Genomic DNA, 14,218 nt, shown 5'->3' with positions numbered 1-14,218 from the left:
CAAATGCGAACATATATAGAGACTAATATAAGGAAACTCCATGCATCATAAGTTCTGGTTTGTGAGTTACAGGATTCAAAGACTATACTGAAACATCAACCTTTATTCTTTGTTTATTTTATGCAAGGTGAGAAAAGCAGACACTAAGCAATAAATGCTACTCACCAACACATTGATTCCACTGGTAATGCTGAATATATCCTTGAGGGCAACCACATCTGTAGCCTCCCAGGATGTTCTGGCAGCCATGTTGGCACCTATGGTTTCCATCACATTCATCAACATCTGCAAAAACAATCCCGGCCAGATTTTTATGTAAACTTTCCTGTATTATTATTTTTTTTTTTCTGGTGGGACCCTCGCCTGCGGCCAGGGAATGAACCGGCGCTGCAGCCCAGTGCTCAACCGCCAGGCCACCAGGGGAGGCCTCTCCTCTACTATTTTTAAATGCACTTCAAATACAACCTGGGGTAACTATTGGCAGGGGAGCCAACAAACAAGACACAGAGAGAGGTGGTGATTTTTCCAAGTCACATGGTTATTAGTCAGTGGTGGTACAAAGAATGGTTCTGAGATAAGAAACCACCTCATTCTTGTGCTATCCACCAGACCATGCCATGTCAATGCTCTATATAACATCTTAATTTTTGTAAATCAACCATAGCAACCACAAATTTTGTGCATTTTGGATGGATTAACTGCATATGGCCTGATTTCTTTAGTGAGTGACATAAATATACTCACAATATTCCAGTAGATTAAAAAAGTAATTAACATGTAATCTTCCTTTTCAGGAAGGTACAAGTAGTACAAAGATACCTTAAAAACACAATGATTTTACATGCAAAAAAACTATTACTATTCAGAATTAATGAGATACAAATTTTAAATATCTGAATATGTTAGTTTTAGACCTGATGTGGTATTATTACACATATGGAATAATTTCTTTGTTCATATATGCACGTACCCTTTTGGAATGACAACTGAGGCTTTGAAAACTACCCATGAGGAGTGAAGTAAAATTGGCATGTCTGATGTCTGTGTAACAAATTTATATGGATAATTAATAAATGGTATCTTATGTGGATGGTCACAAGCTGAACACACACGTGGTAAACAGCTGTGTATTCAGAATACTTTGAAAGTCTCAATGACTTCAAATATAAAATACTAAAATAGAAATTTTGAAAGTTGAATTTTTCTTGGCTGAAATTTAGATATATATAAAAGTTCCATAATTCTTTTAAAGAGCATACTAAAATCTTTGAGTATATTTCTATAATTCTAAGTCATGTATTTTCTAAAAGTAATTAAAGAAAGGTAGTTAAAATCAATAGAAATAGAAATAGTTCATAAAAATGTAAAGGAGATGCATGCAGTCTCATAATCTCACCTTCACAGTTCAGTCCAGTGGCATCAAGAGAGAAGCCTCTTTGGCACTCGCAGCTGAAACTTCCAGGGGTGTTCTGACATATTCCCTTTGCTCCACAAAGGGAAGGCTGAGATCCACATTCATTATTGTCTAGCAAACCACAAAGATGGAGTATGTCAGATTTCCCATTTAAGATGTGATTTAAATTTCTCATGAAGTAAAAAGTGAAATAGAGAAGCTGAAATTTCATGTTGTTCTCCAAACAGCATTTTAGGGAGATGTGTACCAGATTATTGCCATATAAAAGGCAAAAGTGCTAAGAAAAAGTGTACTTCAAGAGATTTGGCGTTAGAATAGATTTTTGGGTCAACTGAGGACATGATTTTAGATAATTCCTAAAGTCTCATAACATATGTGCTTTCTGAACACAAAATACCCAGCATGTTCATTAGCATGTTCTAAATTATAGAGCCTTTAATCATATTTTATCTGAACACACATGATTTTATTTAAACATAAAGTGTATTGCTTGCAATATCCCTACTGTGCATGTGCTTGGACTATATAGGTCTTTTCTCCTTTACATATTGTTCTTGTGAAAAATTATTATTGGCAACATTTTCAATCACTAAATATGAGGGATTGATTCTAAATATATACACCTGGAAATTAGTTTTAATGTTTTAAATTAGTTCTAATGTTTTAAATACAATTTATATGCACCTACCAAAATTCTGAGAAATTTCCCATCTGTAACTCTGTCTTACCAATACAAGCAGTGTGATGCTGTGTGAAACCAGGTGGACATTTACAGGTAAAACCTCCAAGGGTGTTGACACAGAGGAACTGGCAGTTGTGTTGTTTGGTTTGACATTCGTCGAGGTCTGAAATGAGAGATAAGCCATTGTAAATGAGAGCAGTGCTTTCTGGCCACGCATCGTTCCTCATGAAGCTGAGGCAGGTGTGCATGTCCTATCGGGAATATTTTGTCTAGATTTTTTCTGGAAGCTTTATTGCATAAGGCAAGTGCCTTCTTTCCATATACTTCAGCAATATAAATATTATCAGCTGTTATGAAAGGATGACTGAAGTGATACAGAACAATTTTCTTAACATGAGAAACTGAGGAGATGAGCTATGTGCTTTACATGAACTTTTGACAAAACTAATACCCAAAGGTTAATATTCTTGCATTAAATACTGTTAAATATGGCTGCTTATTTATTCCTACTAAAAGAGAGATTAAATTAAAATAAATCAGTGTGGAAAAAGATGAAGGTCTTAACACAAACACTGTGATAGGTATTCAGTTTGAATACATCATACATCTTAAATAGCACAGGAGGTAAAATTGATAATTTTGGTCATAAATGGTATTAATAATTGGACTCAATTAATAGAAAATTCAACATTTGATTGTGGATGCACTGGAACTTAATAGGGGGAAATGAATTAAAATACATTTACAAAGTAATTTAAGATTTAGGCAAAATTAATTCATTAATTGAAAGTTTAAAAAAGCCTACTTTTATTGCATTCATGTAGAAACAATGTACAAAATTAAACTGATGCAAGAATGTTTACTAAATAGGTTCAAGAGAATAGTTCTTGCTATTATATTACTTACTTGTTTTGGAAATAAAACCTCATTTTCTTTTTTTTTTTTTAATAGATAGAGGCATGTTTTTATTTATTTTTTTATTTATTTGTTTGTTTGTTTTGTTTATACATGCACTGGGTACAGTCAGAAGCACGGGAGGGTGAGAGAATTCACCAGAGCCAGAGCGGGCAGCAGAGCAGGCAGAAGGACCGAAGTACACTGCTGAGGGGAGCAGCGGGCGGCAGGAGAGGTCTGCGCGCCATGTGGGACCCTCCTCCTGTGGCCGGGGAGCAGCCGGGGATCGAACCGGTGCCGCAGAGGCCGCGGGCAGCTTCGCAACCCAGCGCTCAACCGCTGCGCCACCAGGGAGGCCCTAAAACCTCATTTTCTTGAGAATAATTTATACCTCAAAAATTCTACAGGAATTAGATAGGAATTTCCTCAGTTCATTAATTTGATACTGGTGAGATTTACTATAAAAATGAATATATTGTTAACAGTGTTGGAGTTACTTTTATTATCTAATTTAGCTTGATAATTATTTTGAATACCAGCTAAGCAAAAAAAGAAAAAAAAATTTACCCTTTCATTTTCAACTTCCTGCAGTAAATGTGTAATACAGTTTGCAGAAATTAAATCTTAGGTAGCCACAAAAAATCTTATTTCAGTTATATTTCAACTTCTTGCCAAAATTTTTTGTTTTGTCAATTTTATTTATTTTTAAAATTGGGTAGTTTGCTATTAAATGGGAACTACTATAACTGGGGCTTAAATTCTTTCTGCCTCCAACTGTGTATCCATTGGTAGAATTTTTGATGAGTCCTAAAACAGTCACTCAGAAGAGACACTTCAAGGAAGGTGTTGCACATCGTTTACTTACTGATTAGTTAATATCTGAATGTGAATGGTGAGAGAGAAAGACCATGATCACAAATGTCAGAGGCTCTGCTCTCACCTTTGCACGTCTTTCCATCCTCCTGGAGGACATATCCCCGAGGACAGGAACACTGGTAACTCCCCTCAGTGTTTTTGCAGATGAAGTTGCAGGGTTTTGGGGACTGGGAACATTCATCTAGATCTAAGTAAAAGTGATGGAAAGATTCAATTCTTGGTGAAAAGAAATGACCATCCTCTTTCCTCCCTCCATAATTTCACTTCGTTCTTTTTGCTTTTTCTCATCAACTTAAATGTAAAACAGAAATGATGCTGCACACAGCAGTTTTTGCTCATGCAACATAGTGGTTGACTTTGTAGATCAATCTATGGAGCTTGGATAAATATTCTATCTAATCAGCTCTCTAGGCTCATAAAAACCTGCTAAATCCTTTAGACTAATGTACTTTGCTTTACAATTTAAGATTCAGAAACTAAAAAGTGTTTCTTTTAACAAGTGCATGTGGCAGTTCTCTTAAACTCTCTTAGCAGTTATGCCCCTAAGCTTCTTGCAGGTCACAGACTGTGCTGCAGAACACACACTTGTCCCTTCAGATCCAGTCCTATTCTCACCCTATTCTCAAGTTCGTGAGATTGGGCTGTGTGGACACCGTTAGCGGGCTGGTTTGCCATCTGTCTTCCGGATGGGCTCAGGCTGACTGGGTCTCTGGGTCAGAAGTCCAGCACCTCAAAAGGCTACCCTCTGTGCACAGCCCTCTTCCTAGGGTTTTGTAATGTTGTCTCTTTTCTTTTGGGCCAGGGATGGTACAGCCCCAGCACACAGCACTATCCCTTGTGGTTTCTCCTCACCTGCCCAACTTAAACTATCCTCATTTCAATATGCCACCTCTTTTCTGCCAGAACTTTGATTAATAGCAAGCTACTTCCATTTCTTTTGTATGTAATATTCACTGATGCCCACGAATGCTGAAAACTAAACTCTCATCTCCACCAGGTGAGTTCAATGCTTACTATGAGTCAGTTTGGTCATTCTTCTAACCTTCCCATCATGCCAGATGTGTTTATTATTGAAATAGGAATGCAGTATCTTGTAAGATAATGAAATATTAGGTGAAAGGAGTATTAAGGAAAGCTAAGTTGAAAAGAGTATTAAGAGAAAAGAATATTAGGAGAAAAGAGTATCAAGGAAAGCTAAGTTGAATGCTTTGGAAAGACTGTAAGAGCAAGTCACCTCCCCCTCCCTATCCCTACCTCAACATTTACAGAATGCTGTGCAACAGATAATGAAGAATTAAATTAGAAATTGAAATGGTAAAAATGTAAGCTTCTGTACTTGGGACTGCTTTGCACATAGAAATTTTAGATGATGCTTAACTGGTATAGTTTATACAAAGACAACAATGAGGAACAAGCAAAAAATATTTGCCTTCAATAGATAAACACACACATTCACCAAGAAAAGTTCTTTTTTTTTTTCAAAAGAATGAAAAATATGCATTTTTATGTTTAATTAAAGCATAAAATGTTGAAAGTGTGCTTTTGTAATTTTTGTTTCTCTGATTGAACAGATGTTTTGATAAACTGTCACATTATTGAACAAGGCTTTATATAGTATTGTGATATTAAGAATCACATCATGAAGAAGAAAGGCATCATTTTAATAAAATTTCAAAGCTCCAGAATAAAAAATCTACCAACAATAAGTGATTGGAAGTACACAGTAGTTGACATCACCCCAGCCATAGAGGTGGCTCAACTTACCTACACATGCAGTTCCACTGATATCTGTGGTGTAGCCAACCTTGCAGAAACATCGAAATGAACCCATGGTATTGATGCACTGGCCATTGGTACAGAGGTTTGGCATAACCTTACATTCATCAATATCTGTGGAATAAAAAAAGCCCAAGTAAAACCAAAAAGAATGCAAGATAAAACTAGTTGGAGATGAAAAGAAATTAAGAAACTGACATGAGAGTAATAAGATAACTAAATAATGTCTGGCAATCAACATTGATAATAGTGCTTATTCAGGCAAATGGAAACATGGGAGGGAAAGAAAACTAATTTGAAGTGATGGGGAGAGATAAACAAAGGAAGGTTATATTGAAACCCCTGTCCAAATCTACTCATTTTATAATCTAAATATGAATTATTTGGGGGGTATCAAGAAGGCTATCTTGATTGGGGAATGTATTTTTCAAGATGGCAGGGTAGGAAGATACTGAACTCTTGGTCTACTATGGACAATTCCCCTTTAAACAGAAGGTGACCTCTTTGCACTTTGGAATTTGTGATGATTTCCCAGAGCATGGTCTCCAATTTGCACTTATGTTAGACTCTAAAGAAAAGGATTTCATTAGTAAAGCAACGATGCACAAATGGTGGAAAATGGTATCTTTTAGTTTGTTGTACCAAAAAAAAAGGATTTTTTAAATTATGAGATTTGGGGCCTCCCCAATGGTTCAGCAGGTTGAGCACAACGCTGCGAAGCTGTCCACAGCCTTTGCAGCGCCGTTTCGATTCCCTGCCAGCCAGGGAGATTCCCACATGGCGCCCGCTGCTCCCCTCAGCTGTGTACTTCGGTCCTTCTGCCTGTTCTGCTCCCTGCTCTGTCTCTGGTGAATTCTCTCACCCTCCCGTGCCTCTGGCTTGTACCCCAGTGCTTGTGTAAATAAGTAAATCTTTAAAAAAATTATGAGATTTGTTGGTTTGTAAGTGTATTGAGTTCTATGAACTATAAATGACTTCCTGTGCACACTCAGACAAATAAGCAACAGTCATTTAGTTAAACTGTGTAGATACAGCTTGCCATGGCCTTTCAAATCAGATGGATGTGTTCCATTTCTGGGTTCATCACTTACAAAGGGTGTGACCTTAAGAAAATTACTTACTGCTACTTTTGTGCTTCAATTTCCTCATTTGTTAAAATGGGGGCAGTAATAAACTCTGCCTCTCAGATTCGATATGAAGATTAAATCTCTTAAAACATTAGCAAAGCCCAACAAATATACACAGATATTTTAGTTATTATTAAGTCAGTTTTTCACTTTTCCTTCCAATTTTTAATCTGTATTCATGAAGTTCACTGCATTGACAATATGCATGCAAATCCTCAGTGCCTTACCTCTTCCGTCAGTGGTATATCCTGGGCCATGAGGACATATCTTTTTGTACTGGGCAGTTCCAGGAAGTGGGCAAAGCTCACACTGGTGACCCCAGCCTCGCCCCCCATCACAGCAACACTCTGACTTTGTGACGAGATTGCGGCTGCTTGATGCCATCTGACACATTGTCTGCAACACCTCTGCAAAGCAGAGTCCCTGTCGATTGTCTGAAATGAACAGTAAAGAAGCATTGATGTCATGAAACTGTCACTTCATTTTCTTTTTTTTTAATTGCTAATTCTTTTATTCACTGGGCTGGGAATATACATTGACATGTGTTTGGAGACAATTCAGGGATTTTTGTTGCTTTGTAAGTGCTCATGCCATAGGATGAGATAAGTAACTGTTAAAGAAGAATGTGATCAATCTACATGTACTGATATGGAACGATACCAAGTAAGAGATATCTAATGAAAAAAGAAAATGAGTAGACTAGGGTAAATTATGATTTTATTTGTGCTGAACATGAGTTTTTAAATACATTTCATTATCTTAAATTTAATAGGAAAATCAATATTTAACTCCTTAAATAGGGCAAGCAATAATTTTTTTAACAGGTAAATATTCTTTTATACAATCACAGTGTTTAAGACAACTTAACAATTAAAAGTTTTGTTGGAGGTTAAGTTCATATGAGTAACAAATTTAACGAAATGTAGTACCATACTTTCAAAATAGATTTACGTTTTCCCTCTTTAATCCATAAAGGAACTAAGTGATAGTAATTATTCCCCTTTCAAAAAGCAAATAAGTATCAGGACTTGTTTTTGAAAAGTCATTGCTGGCCTATGTCATAAATCTAGGTACAGATTCAGTTTAGTCTCTCAATTTTTCTACATCTAAAAGACCGTCAACATTTGAACTAAGTAAATTTTTTTTTTTAGTATAAAGGAATTTATCTATTGTAAATGGGCAAAAAATTCCTTACTATGGTTTTAAAAATCATAATGCAACTGTTAGTAATATTAAGAAAAAATATACTTTTCATGTAGGTTTTATTTTCTGTTTCTGAAAAGATTGATGGTACTAAGGCATAAAGGAAGACCAAAAAAACCAACCCCCAAATATGTTTTTTTTGACTAACAATTTCCTAGGATTTAAAGCATGTGGCATCATTCTGAGAACAATTTAAATTTGCTCATAAATAAAATGGTTTGTAATGTATGCATGTTAGCATTAAAATACAGCTTAGTGTCTGAGATTTAAATTTTCCATAAGAAAATACATTGTAAAACATCTTTCTGTACCATGAAATAAAAATTAACCTTCAATGCTTTTGGAAACATGGCATTTACTTTAATATCATTAATATAGCAGAGCTTACCTCACATCACCAATATTTTCTTTTCGAATTAAGTCATCCTCTGATGTAAGTTTTACTAAGGTCACATTTTCCATAGAGCTTAATTAATCTTAATTTTAGAAAGACTATTTAAGATGGTTGTTTACATTACACACAGATTGTGCATACAACACACACGTACAAATACGTCATTTTAATGCGTCTGTACCTTGAGGAAGAGAGGTATGTGAATTACCCAGATTGGGATATTTGTTTAGCAGACAAGGATACATATGTAAGAGCTCTTCTGTGATGACTTCATAAAACAGATGTTTTATTTACCAAGTAAAATATACTCATATATCAACTTACCAAGGCATTCAGTGCCTGAGGAACTTGACTGAAAGCCTTCATTACACTCGCACCTATAGCTCCCAATAGTGTTAACGCAACGCCCATTTTCACAGATTCCTGGCTTGGTCCTGCATTCATTTTCATCTTGAGAAAAACAAATCATGTGAATAATGATCAGGTTCTAAAATTATAATTTATGAATTGTCTTCTAGTGCATTCTTATTTAAAATTTCTTCACTGAGATACTAATATGATGGGTTAAAAACTATTCATGAGCAAATACTGATATACTTTTAACTTTACTTCAACCTTCCAGGTGGGTTCTTTCTTAACAAACTGTTTCTTTGTTCTTTGTCTTTTCCCCTACCCCTCTGTGGAGAAGAGGTGGTGTATGATGGAGATTTGAATGTTGGCCTTCCAAAGGATGCCTAGAGTGCAACTGTTTTTGAAGGGGCAATGTGCTCTTTTGATAAACATTTAAATATTTTCTACAAAAATTTTTTCCAGGGCCTCCCTTGTGGTGTAGGTGGTTGAGCACAGTGCTGTGAGGCTGTGCACAGCCTCTGCAGTGCAGGTTCGATCCCAGCCAGCCTGGGAGATACCTACATGGCGTGGCAGACCTCTCCTGTCTCGCCTGTTGCTCCCCTCAGCAGTGTATTTCAGTCAGTCTGTCTGTTCTGTTCCCCACTGTCTCAGGTGAATCCTTTCACCCTCCCGCACATCTGGCCTGTACCCTGGTTCTTGTATAAATAAATCTAAAAAAATTTTTTCTTCCACAAATTCTCAAGTATTTTGAATATTTATTTTGTTTTTTCAGTTTTCTTCTCCCTCTCATCCCAAGGATTTCATTTATGCACATATTGGATTTCTTTCTCTTCTACCTCTATCATCCTCATATGAATCACTTTCCTACTCACATTTCTGATTTCTAATTCCTTTCTTTTTATTTTTAATATGACTTTAGTTTCCATTGAGTTTCATTTCTTTTCCTGAGCTCTGCTAAATCATTATCTCTTGTTATTGTTTTAACTTTTCGATTTCTTTTATCTGAATTTTTTTTCTCAATGATACTTCTTAGAGGTCACTGAAACTACTTTTCTTAACTCTTCTGTTTCTTGAAGGGTTTTATTTTATTTCTTGTTTATTTTCCTTTCTCCCTAACTCCCTCCCCAAGTAGGTATTCATTAGTTGCAGTCTTGTGTAGTTATTCATCTTGCAATGATTTTCTCCAGTTCAACTTACTTGCTGAAATAGTATAGATGAAGATAGCAGTTTCAACTCAACTTTGTTGAATGAGCCCTCTCTCACCAAATCTGTCCTTGCGGCAAGTAAACTCCAGTTTTCAGGTAATTTAGGAGATCAGTGTGGGCCTGCTTAAAATTCTGTAAGACTGAACATGCCATCATGTTTTCTTTTTCACTCTAATGTCTCTGACACCGCAGTGCAGAACTACTGGGCTTCTACAAAAACATTACCTTCTCTCATTCCCTGCTGTCCCTAATCTAATAAAAGATAGTTGGACAATCTTCTTAAATTGGGGCAGTTTCTTTTAGACCTGTCTGTATTTTGGTGTGACACTGAACAACTTTTATGATTTTACTTGAAATTTTATATTATTTGAAAGATATTCTTTCATAGTATGTAGTCTGGGGTCCATCATTTCTTCTGTCCCACCATATTTCTAAAATTTTTAGGGGATGGGAATGAGGTAACACATATTATTACATATTTTAAAAAAAAATACTGTCCCTTCTCCCCAATAGCACTGTTAGTATGTTAATATATTCACAGAAGTATTGTGTCAGCATTTTCATGAAATTTAATGATCTTGGTTAACTTTTTATATTTATTACATTTTTTTCTATTAATCCACCCAATTTTTTACTTAAAAAAATTCTGGGGCACAATAAACTGCTCAGTCAAATTTCCACCTCTTTACAGAAGTTTTAGATTTCCTACATAATTTCAGTTCTTTAACCTGTAATATATTTTAGTTTTTGTTGCATTTGAAATTTTGAGGGTAATTTTGTTGGATTCCATTTTCACTGAACTCAGCATTTTTAATAACTTTTTGGTGGCTGTATCTTTCATTCTAACATTTGTAAATGTTTTATTTATAATACCATTTTGGCCATTTATTATGGAATTTTTAATTGTAAAAACATGTCAAGAGTTTTCTGATGATCAAAAGGAGTTCTGTAGAAGTTTCAGCTATCGGCATGGTATAGTGAAAAGTTTGAGGACCAGAAAAGTATCAAAACCTCTCTCTATTGAAGCTTCTTTTAGCAATGACAAAACAAATGTATAAAGCTGTCCTGGTCTTTTATTTAAAAAAGTAGTCATGAGATAACAGAATATTTGAGCTGGAGCAGACATTCTTCTCTTCCCACCCAAATCATGTATTTTCTCATTGTAGAGTTGGTGAAACTGGGGCACAAGGAATGAAATCACTTTCAGGTTATTGAACTTAGTTGTGGAAGATTTAGAAGCAGAAACCAGAGTCCTTATAAGACCACAATTTCTACTATTCCCTTCCCAGGAAACATACATCTAAATGAAATGACAGTATATTAAATTCAGCTAATTTCAAAAATAAAGCATTTTATATGTATAACACACACACATACACACGTGTGAAGAAATGAAAATGAATCTCATATACAAGAAGAAAACGAGATCTAATAATATTTCCTGTCCATGTAACCATCTACCCTTCCATACAGGTTAACATTTCACTTTTATTTTGATTTTTTTCCCAAAATAAGAAGTCAGTAGTAATTTTTAAATGTTCCCCCCAAAACATCTGCACTGTTCTAGGAATTTGGGAAGGGAACAGCAGATTCTTAATTGAGGTGAGGGAGCCACCTACTCTCGAGGAAGAAAGGAACTGTTTAGGGGGATGCAGTGTCCCCAGTGACTACATCTGGGAAGAACTGCTGAGTTAATGGATACAGTGGCCATGATCAGCTTGCCTGGTGTGAGACTTTGGCATTTATCATAAAAGTCATAGCATTTTAAACTCTTGGAAGTCAGCTTAGAGCTCCAGCCCTACTTCCTCACTCTGAACATGAATTAAACAGAGAGCTATCTGGCCTGTAACAGTGTCCTGGAGATTATCTGCCTCTTTATGCTCTTCTCATTCATGAAATGACACAAAAAATAGAACATTAACTCATACTTTCACATTTTGCTACTTGAAATGATGTATTTCAAGGGGTTTTTCTACACTTCTAAAGTTAGTGTTTTAGATGTCCAGGACATAGGAGAGGCATGACTGCCATGGCATTATCCAGAACCTATTATGCTGGAATGGAACCTAAGAAATCTAGCCAGCCTGGAGACAGCTGGAAAAATATTTAGCTTGCAGTTAAGAAGATTCAGGAATAGCACCAGAAATTTAAACTTGAGTAGGAAATGTTAAGTACACAGCCATCATCATCCCTTAAAGCCTTACCTACACAGCCTTCTCCATCAGGCCTTCGGGTCATGCCAGGGGGGCAGATGCACATGAAGGTGCCAATCAGATTCTTACACATCATGCCTCTTGATTCACAGTCATGTAACCCTTCAGCACATTCATCCAGGTCTAGCAAATATTTTTCATAGGAAAAAATAAAATTAAGAAATTCTCAGGAGCAGGATATAGTTTAGTACTTTTAAGTCATATATTTGGTCTTCTGGTCCTTCAATTATATTCCTATTGTGTGACAGAGAAAGAAGGAACCCACTCTTTTAAAGCTGGGGGCTATCTAAATTTATAATAGTTTCAGCATTGCTCCTAATGATAGGAAATGGGAATCTCTGCAAAGAACCCAAGAGTGTGACAATGGTGGTTTTCTCAACCCATGTGTGGGTTTGACTTGACTGGACAGACCATCAAGTGTCTCCTTATCTTGGTATGGAAATCTACCAACAAAAACACTACAGATACATTTCCAAAAATCTCTAGAAGATAGCTGAAAACTATAAAATCATTAAAATATATTTCCTGCATAAAAAAGTCCTAGCAACTCCCAAGCTAGTGGTCTTACCTTTGCACATCTTCTGGTCTTCCCTGAGGGCATAGCCAATGGGGCACGTGCATTCGTAGGACCCAAAGGTGTTCATGCAGCGGAAAGCACAGAGCAGTGGGTTCTGGGCACACTCATTGATATCTGATCAAAGAAAATGGCAGGCATGTGCTCAGCCTAGACTTCTAATGATTTTAATCTATCAACTCTGATGCATTTATTTGGTGGCCTAACGGAAAATAAGAGAGTAGTAGAAACTTCCTCTTCCAGTAGGCACCTAACAAATTCATCTTCCAGCAAATAAAAATATGCTGTAAAAATATGAAAAACTACTGAAAGTGGTTTTTTAGTGATTAATTGAAACTCAGCAAGCAACCAGTATCGTTTTTTTCCCTCTAAGATTACTCTGCAGATGGTCATAGTGCTAGCAGCAGCCATACATGAGAGCTAAGTCTTCAATAGAAAATTTCTGTGTCTGTTCTTCTATCCAGAGGAATAAGGGAAGGGAGTGTTGGGGAAACCGATTCTGCTGAATAGTGAGTGAGGATCAACAAGGGAGAGGGCCAGAGATGGAGAAACATTATATATAAATACATACACATACACACACACACATATATTTTGCATAAACTCAACCTAGGTTGCTGATTTAATGATGCATGATGCATATTTGGGCCAAATGAAAGAATCTAGTCATTAATGTTTAAAGGACAGAATTGAAATGTGAATCACTATCTTCCACAGGCCTGATAGTCTTACTTCTACATTCATCCAAGTTATCTGACTGTTAAAACAAAAGCATCAACATTCTTTCAAGTAATAAAACTGATTCCAGAACACATTATTTGCAGTATCGAAGGCATAATCCAAAATGAGGCAACATACTGAGGATCCAAGAAAATGTGACCCAATCTCAAGGGAAAAGACAATCTACAGATGACAACTTGGAGATGCCCTAGAGCCAGGTTCTGGAATGAGCAGACAAGGGTTTTAAAGCAGCTATTATAATTAGGCTTACTCACTGAGGCAAAGGAAAATCTATCTGTGATGAATATAATCATCAGTAGAACATCGATTTAATATAAAGGCTGAGACATTGGAAAAAAACCTACTACATCAAGAAGAAATAATAAGAAAATTGTCACTTGCCTTCACAATTCATCATGGGCCCTGGCTCAAAGCCTTCATTACAGTTGCATTCAAAACTCCCAATGACATTAGTGCATGTCCCATTTCCACATGGATTGCCAATTGAACATTCATCGGTATCTGAAAAAGATAGGAAGGTGCCACAAACTTTGGAGAGGTTTTAGTTAAAAGGAGCACACTCATGAATATCCATCAGGCCCTCGCACATTTCCAGGATCAATGGAAGGCACACAGAACTCATACATAGTGTCTCACTGGTCTTGGCTGCCGTATGCCAGACAGAGAATCTGAAGGATCAAGTGTACAATGCTCTGAGCCCCAAGCAGCTGCGCTTGCCCTAAAATTCACATAGTGAGGGATGTGGTCTTTTGCTATCAGAGCAGACAC

General features: G+C 36.4%; 1 protein-coding gene across 3 annotated transcripts in view; it reads right to left on the bottom strand.

The window, feature by feature from the left end:
• Positions 1–14,218, bottom strand: part of FBN2 (fibrillin 2) — a 277,965-nt gene that overhangs the window by 10,249 nt on the left and 253,498 nt on the right. For all 3 annotated transcript variants that reach the window (XM_037509420.2, XM_037509419.2, XM_054694452.1), the window contains 10 exons: positions 13,832–13,951; positions 12,704–12,826; positions 12,127–12,258; positions 8,691–8,816; positions 6,997–7,203; positions 5,631–5,756; positions 3,931–4,053; positions 2,143–2,259; positions 1,397–1,525; positions 166–285 (listed from right to left, as the gene is read on the bottom strand). In XM_037509420.2, coding sequence (XP_037365317.1) covers positions 166–285; positions 1,397–1,525; positions 2,143–2,259; positions 3,931–4,053; positions 5,631–5,756; positions 6,997–7,203; positions 8,691–8,816; positions 12,127–12,258; positions 12,704–12,826; positions 13,832–13,951 — 1,323 coding nt within the window. The remainder of the gene's footprint in view (positions 1–165; positions 286–1,396; positions 1,526–2,142; positions 2,260–3,930; positions 4,054–5,630; positions 5,757–6,996; positions 7,204–8,690; positions 8,817–12,126; positions 12,259–12,703; positions 12,827–13,831; positions 13,952–14,218) is intronic.

The sequence above is a fragment of the Talpa occidentalis genome, unplaced genomic scaffold (assembly GCF_014898055.3).
Source record: "Talpa occidentalis isolate TD23 unplaced genomic scaffold, MPIMG_talOcc4v2.1 talOcc4.13, whole genome shotgun sequence".
In the NCBI taxonomy this organism is placed as follows: Eukaryota; Metazoa; Chordata; class Mammalia; order Eulipotyphla; family Talpidae; genus Talpa; species Talpa occidentalis.
This window is presented reverse-complemented; position numbering and strand designations above follow the sequence as displayed.